At 50.4% G+C, this 7,500-nt stretch overlaps 2 protein-coding genes across 2 annotated transcripts in view; one reads left to right on the top strand and one right to left on the bottom strand.

The window, feature by feature from the left end:
* Positions 1 to 2,941, bottom strand: part of EAH_00039730 (hypothetical protein, conserved) — a gene marked incomplete at both ends in the record, with an annotated part of 5,083 nt that extends 2,142 nt beyond the window's left edge. The window contains one exon of the mRNA XM_013395330.1: positions 1 to 2,941. This exon is cut by the window's left edge and continues 1,287 nt beyond it. Within this exon, the coding sequence (XP_013250784.1) occupies positions 1 to 2,941 (2,941 nt within the window).
* A 1,297-nt stretch (positions 2,942 to 4,238) lies between these two features.
* EAH_00039720 (hypothetical protein, conserved) lies at positions 4,239 to 5,885 on the top strand (the record flags this gene model as incomplete). Its single annotated transcript, XM_013395329.1, has 1 exon — positions 4,239 to 5,885. One exon carries the CDS (start codon positions 4,239 to 4,241, stop codon positions 5,883 to 5,885), a length of 1,647 nt encoding a protein of 548 aa, XP_013250783.1.
* Between the last annotated feature and the right edge of the window lie 1,615 nt (positions 5,886 to 7,500).

Raw genomic sequence — 7,500 nt, 5'->3', positions numbered from 1 at the left:
CAGGTGAAGCAGCAGTACCAGCAGCAGGTGTAGCAGCAGAAGCAGCAGCAGATGGAGGGGGGTGGTTGAGAGAGACAAGAGTAAGGGTGCGGGCTCTGTCTGTCTTGAGTATTTTTAAAGGTGACAGCTGCAGCAGCAACTCCTCAACAGAGGCAGGAAACTGTCTCCTTTCGCGTCTCCATACAAGACCCGTTGAATGCAAAGTGCTAGGCTGCTGCTGCAGCAGCAGCAGCAGCTCCTCAAGCCGCTGCAGCGAGCCCCCAGCGCATGCATAGCTTACAGGCGACGTCTTCCAGCCCAGCTGCTGCTGCTGCTGTTGTTGCTGCTGCTGCTGCTGATGGAGTTCTTGATTCCCCCCTGGGAGGTACATCAGCTGTTGCTGTTGCAGTTGCTGCAGCTGCTGCTGCTGCAGCTGCTGCTGCTGTTGCTGGGGATTAGCACCTAAACGGAAGAAGACCCTGACGGGTGCAGGCACTGTAGGAAACGGCATATGCTGCTGCTGCTGCTGCTGCAGCAGCTGTTGCTGCTGCAGCTGCTGGGGACGGTTCAAGCGAAAAACCACCCTGTAGGGTGGTGGGATGTTCGCTGCTGCTGCTCCTTGCTGCTGCTGCTGCTGCTGCTGCTGTGCCGGCTGCAGCTGGTGCCTCAGAGCGGGCGAAAAGGCATTGTTGTTAAGAGACCGAGAGACTGTGGAACTTGCCACAGCAGCAGCAGCAGCAGCAGCAACAGCAGCAGCACGATCAGCAGCAGGAGAGGGGCCCACAGCCCCCAGCTGAAAGATCTCGGGAGCAGAAGTTGGGGCCGAAGCCTCAGCAGCGAGTTGCTCCTGCTGCTGCTGCTGCTGTTCTTGCTGTTGTTGTTGTTGTTGCTGCTGCTGTTGCTGCTGCTGCTGCTGTTGCTGTTGCTGCTCCTGCTGCTGCTGCTGCTGCTGCTGCTGCTCCTGAGGCTTCTGCTGCGGCTGCTGCGGCTGCTGCTGTTGCTGCTCTTGTTGCTCTTGCTTTTGTTGTTGTTGCTGTTGTTGTTGTTGCTGCTGCTGCTCCTGCTTCTGCTGCTGTTGCTCTTGGTGTTTTTGTGGCTCTGGTAGTTGTTGCTCCTGTTGTTGTTGATCTTGTTTCTGTTGTTGCTGCTCTTGCGTTTGCTGCAGTTGTTTCTCCCGCGTTTGCTGTTGCTGCTGCTGCTGCTGCTGTTGCTGCTGGTGGTGGTGGTGCCGCACTTGGTGTGTGTGTGTGTGTCGATGGTGCTGCAACTGCTGCTGCTTCAGGTGCAGTTGCTGCTTCATGTGCATGTGCTTCAAGTGTGCTTCTGTGATGCTGCTGTCATGATGGTGTTGGAGAGGTGTGGGGTCGGCGGAGTAGACGATCCCAGCGGTGGAGACGTCGATCCTGGCGATCCCCGCGAAGCCGAGATGGCGGTGTGAGGTGCGTCTTTGTGTGGGGTTGCTTTTAATAGGAGGAGACAGCTGCACAAGGCCTAGGGCCTTTTGCTCGCATAGAGTAAACAAACCATCAGCTAGAGGCAGCCAGCGAGAGACACTTTCCGCTGTCTCCGTTCCTGCTGCTGCTGCTGCTGCTGCTGCTGCTGCTGCTTCTGCTGCAGGAGAAGGAGCAGGAGCAGGAGGAACTGCAGCAGATCTGCAGGAGAGGCGCAGCTTAACAAGGAGAGAGGAGACAGCTGGGGGTGCACCGCGTTTGACTCGCAGTGGCACATACACCCGAAGGGCTGAGAGAGACTGTAGAGGCAGCTGCAGCAGCAGATTATCAGGATTAGAGGTGTCAACATATGTCTCTTCGTTTGCTACTGCAACGGGTTCAACACCATCTACGCAGCAGAACGCTACCTCCGGCTTCCAAGTACATAAGACGGGTTCCTTTACTGTCTCCTTTCTCCTCCCTGGGGGCCCTGGGGGCCCTAGGGGCCCACGTGCTGCTGAGGAGAGAGGTGTCTCCTCTGTTGCTGCATCAGGCAGCAGCAGCAAGCCTTTTTCTGCTGCAGCAACAACGCTCTTTATTCGCGTTCGTGCTCCCCTCCATACGCAGCAAACTGTCTCGTTTGCTGCTGGTAGAGACTGCAGCAGCTTCTCTGCTGCCTTTAAGGGGACAGCTGCAGCAGCACCACCCTGAGGAGACACCTCAACAGACAGCGCAATCAGCCAGTCTCCCTTCCGGGTCTCCTGAGCAGGCGCCTTTGTGGGGAGGAGGAGACGATCCCCAGGTCCCAAAGGGCCCTCAATGGCTGCTGCTGTTGTTGTTGTTGCTGCTGCTGCTGCTGTGGGGTGGAGCTCTTCAGTTGCTGCTGCGCGCTGCTGGTATTGATGCCCTTTGAGGGCGATGTCTCTTCCCTTGTAGATCCGGGATCGTCGATCCCAGGTCTTTAAGGCACTCTGCAACAGAGACAGACGCAGCCTTAAGTCAAGAGAAGCTATCTCGAGTAAACAGAGACACACATCTTCTCGGTGTCTCCGCTTCCGGTGTCTCCCCAGTGAGTCTTCTCCAAGGGGGACCCTCAGGAGGGGCCCCCCTGAGGCCCCCTGACGCAGCGATAATGTTAGAGGCTGTCGCAATAAAGCAAACAGATAGCCTAAAGAGGGTTTAGAAGAAGAGGAGGACGGCTGACAGTGCGTGTCTGTAGGCTTCTGCTCCTCCCCCTTCGGTGCTGCTGAAGCTGCAGAAGCAGCAGAAGCAGAAGCAGCAGAAGGGGCCCGCAACAACTCCCTAACAAGCTGCTGTTGCTGCTGCAGCAGCTGCTGCTCGTTGGGGGGCCCAAAAGGAGACACCTGGGGCCTCCCCTGACCAGCAAGGAAACCTACGAGACGATCGTAGCGGCTACGCTGCTGGCGGCTGACTGCGCTTTGCAGCAGGCGGGAGCCTCCTTTGTTCTCTAATGAGTAAATAAGAGACTGCACAGGCCCTGCTGAACGTGCAGCAGGAGGGGGGCCCCCCATTGGCGGCTTCTGGGGGCCCCAGCACAAGTAAGTGAGACCCCTCCCTCACCTAAGGCAGGGGCTGCCTCAATGCATGCATCTGCATGCATGCTCATGCATGCACATGCATTCATGCCTGAACGTCAAGCTAGATGGTAAAGAACAGCAGCAGGAGAGACAAACAGATAGCCAGCTGCAGCAAAACTGCAGCAGCCAAAGAAGGAGACAGGCGGGGGCCCTGCTTCGGGGGGAAGAAGCAGACGCAGCAAGAAAGGACTTCAGAAAGACTGCAACAAACCAACAAAAGGAGACAGCAATAAGATACGCAAACAAAGGCGAAGGAGAGCCACCGCCCAGGTGTATAGACACCTCAGTACATATACCGAGGCAGCGGACCGCTGCTGCCGGCGTCGCGGTTGAAGGGATCAGCCGTTTATAGAGTTTTATTGAAATTAATGAATATTTAAGCCCTTTAAAAATATAATATTTAATTTTCTGTAATAATTAAACAAAAAATTCAAACACGAATGCATTAGACATTAGCAGCAACAGCAGCAGCAACCACACCCTCGCGCGCGCGGTGTATCGCTGGTCAGGCCCGGGGATCAGCTGTCCTGTAGAGCACAGAGGTTGATTTTGGCTAATAAACGATGAAAATGATAAAAATTTGTTTTTAAATTTGAATAAAAAATTAAAAATTGCATTAAAAAAGGTTTTTAGTGCTATTTTGCTCAACTCCTGCGCTGAATCGACGTATACACCTTCGGGTGTATTGGCAGCTCCGACCGCTGCACATCTCGATAGCGGCAGCGCCGGGGTGTATCGGCAGCTGCGTGTTTGTCTGTTTGATGTTTTGTTCGTTTGTTTGTTTGTTTTAAAACAAATTTCGTTGTATTTCTTCCTTTTCTTTGTATTTGCACCAGACAACAACTCAAACGCCTGCGTACCTGCGCAGCCTGCTGCTCCTCTTAGCCTGGCTGTCTATCGAGCTGCAGCAGCTGCAGCAGCAGCAGCAGCGCAGCAGCAGCAGCAGCAACATACGCCTTGACACGACTCTGCACACTGCTTTATTTATTCTCCGTCGCTGTCTCTTCTTCTCCTTCAGCAAAGTGTCTCCTTTGCCTCAGGCTTCCTGCAGCAGCAGCAGGGGTGGACTCGCGAGGCAACCCCAGCAGCAGCAAAAGCAGCAGCAGCAACAGCAGCAACAGCAACAACAGCAGCAGCAGCAGCAGCAATGCCGGCTGGCCTTCGTCGCTCTAGACTATACTCCAACCTTGAGGAGCCTTACCCTTTTCTCCCTCAAGACAGCGGAACATCGATGGCTGCAGCAACACCATTGCCTGCAGCAGCAGCAGCAGCAGCAGCAGCAGCAGCATCTGGTGCTGCACGCAGGGGAGCGTCTACTGCTCTCTACAGCACTTCCTACCCTGAGCCTGGGAGCGAAGGGGAGGAGACGATCCCCGCATCTCCAGCGCTGTCTTTTGAGTTAATGCAGGCAGCATTTAGCTGGCAGGAAGAGCATAGAGACTGGCAGCAGCGGTATACTCAATGGGTGCAGCAGCAGGAGCAGCAGCAGCAGGAAGCTGCTGCTCAGCTTCGTCGGAGCGGGAGCAGAGGAGCTGCAGCTGCAGCTGCAGCTGCAGCAGCAGCAGCAGCAGCAGCAGGCGGCGTCTCCCGCAGCAGCGCCGCGCTGCTGCGGATATGCAGAAAGGGGCTTTGTGTTAGTAAGAAAGCTGCTGTTGTTGTTTGTGTTGCAGCAAACAAACAAATGAAGACCCGGATAGTTCCTGCTGCTAGACAGCTGGGGAGGAAGGTTTCTGCTCTCAAGAGACAAAGCCAAGATGAGGAGACACTGCAGCAGCAGCAGCAGCAGCAGCAGCAGCGGCGCAGACGGCTTCCACAGACAATTGAGGAGGAGATCGCAGCACACCAGCAGCAGCAGCTGCGGCTGTTGCAGCTGCACCGCCAACGCCTTGCTGATGAACATAACCTGCAGCTGCAGCAGCAGCAGCAGCTGCGTCAACAGCAGGCGCAGCTGCAGCAACAGCTGCAGCAGCAGCAGCTACAGCAGTTGCTCCAGCAGGAGCAGCTGCAGCAGGATAGGAATTGTGTCTCTTGGGGAGATGAAGAGACGCAAGACTTGCATGGGGCGAGAAGGCCCCCTGCTGCCGCTGCTGCTGCTGCTGTGGCTCAGCAGCAGGCACTGCAGCAGCAGGATGAGGAACAAGAAGAAGCAGCAGCAGCAGCAAACCCTCATTCGCAAGGCTTTGAAATGCCTCTCCGCCTCAACCGCTCTATTGAGTGGATTGTAGACGTTGGCTTGAACCCTGAAGCACGTGCTGCTGCTGCTGCTGCGCTGCAGCGCCGTGAGCAGCAGCAGCAGAAGCAGCAGCGCCTACAGCAGCAGCAGAAGCAGCAGCAGCAGCAGAAGCTGGGAAAGAGACGCACGAGTCTGCCTTCGCGCTGCAGCAGCGCAGCAACCTGCTGCGGCTCTTCGTATACAGCAGAAGAGACACAAGAAGAGACACCTGAAGGGCCTATGACAAGAGAGAGACAGCTGCTGCAGCAGTCTGTCCCCGAGTGTATATGTGCTGTAGCAAAGCTGAAGAGGCAAACGACAAGCAGGAGGAGACAGGAGACAGAGAGACGCTGCAGCAGAGACAGAAGCAGCATGGGTGCTGCTGGTGGGCACGATCGCTGCTGCTGCAGCACCAACAGCAGCAGAGGAACCAGCACCAGCAACAGCGACGTGCAGCTATCAGACAGCAACAGCAGCAACAGCAGCAACAGCAGCAGCAGCACCAGCATCAGCTACCTCGCCAACCGAGTGAAGACTGCACAAAGGCTACAGGCTGCAGCAGCAGCAGCAAAAAGGAGACAGCAGCAGCTAGCAAGACGAAGGGCCCTAGCAGCAAAACGAGAACAGCTTTGCTATGGGGAGGTCAATTTTGATGTTGCGCTGTAGACAAAAGGAGACAGCGTATAAAACGGAGACAGCTTAAAAGACATTAAAAGTAAAAGGAGACAGCTTAAAAGGCATTAAAATTAAAAGGAGACAGCTTAAAAGATATGAAAACGAAGAGGAGACAGCTTAAAAGACATTCAAATTAAAAGGAGACAGCATTAAAGACACTCAAATGAAAAAGAGACAGCTAAAAAAAATTAAAATAAAAAGGAGACAGCTTACTTTGCTTCAAGACGCCTTCTTTTATTTAAAGGAGACTGCAACGTCAAGGAGACAGCCAATAGAAAAGGAGACAGTTTATTTTGATGTAAGGAGGAGAGGCTATAATTAATGCAAATGAGACACTTTATATAATATAATTAAATATACAATATATAATATATTATATATAATATATAATATATAGTATATAATACGTAATATGTAATATATACTAGATAATATATATATGTATATTATATAATGTAAAGGAGACACTTCCTTTTATTTATTTATAAGAGGTGGAGACACTCTGCGTAGCTTAGCAGAGACATTTTATATTATTCATACAGAGATATTTTGTTTGCTCTCAAGGAGACAGTTTATTACTATATATAGAGTCTCCTTTATTATATAGAGGAGACAGTTTAATAATATATATATATATATATATATGTAGTGTGTCTCCTTTATTATATAGAGGAGAGACTCTATTATATTTAGAGGAGACTGAAGCAGCAAGGAGACAGTTAATGAACGAAAGGAGACACTTTTGTTTGTCTTAAAACACAAGTTAGTTTGTATCTGTAAGCTGCATATATATTATAAAGAGGAGACCCTTAATATTATATTACAACAGAGACAGTATATTATATTACAACAGAGACAGTTTATATTATATAGAGGGGACCCTTCATTTTGTTTATATTATAACTCCTAACTCAAGCAGACTATCAATATGCAAAAGGAGACACCTGACTTAGAAAGGAGACACCAAGCCAACAACAGAGCAGATCCTCTTTATTATTATTAATATCATTATTATTATTATTATTGTTATTATTATTATATTATTATTATTATTATTATCAGTGGTAAGTAGTATTAGATACGAGATCCTTTCATATAAACATACGGAGACACTTAATAAACAACGAGGAGGAGATGCTTTTAAATTAACAATAGGAGACACTTGTAAATAAACAGGAGGGGACAGCTCTTTGTTTATGTTTAAGACACAGCTCTTTGTTCATAACAAAGGAGACACTTCTTTGTTCATAACAAAGGAGACACTTCTTTGTTTATATTTAGAAGAGACAGTGTCGGCCTGAGCTGCTGAGGAGACACCTGGCAGTCAGAGGCCTCTGATTTGTTTGTTTTTTTTGCTTAAGTGTCTCCTGACGCTGCTGCCAACCCTCTTTAAGATATTTCTTTTGATTTGTAGTGCAGTGTGCATACACCTCAATTACACTCAAGTATATATATATTAATATATATATATATATATATATATATATAACGTATATATATATAACATAATATATACACTCCAACTGGGTACACCCCCTCTCAGCCTCTACGGCTCCCTCCTGGAAGGCGTTGTTCATAGTAAGACAAATATATATGTATATATATA

Source organism: Eimeria acervulina, genomic scaffold (genome assembly GCF_000499425.1).
Source record: "Eimeria acervulina Houghton genomic scaffold, Eah_scaff471, whole genome shotgun sequence".
Lineage (NCBI taxonomy): Eukaryota > Apicomplexa > Conoidasida > Eucoccidiorida > Eimeriidae > Eimeria > Eimeria acervulina.
The sequence above is the reverse complement of the archived record's forward strand: the minus strand, read 5'-3'. Positions and strand labels throughout refer to the sequence as shown.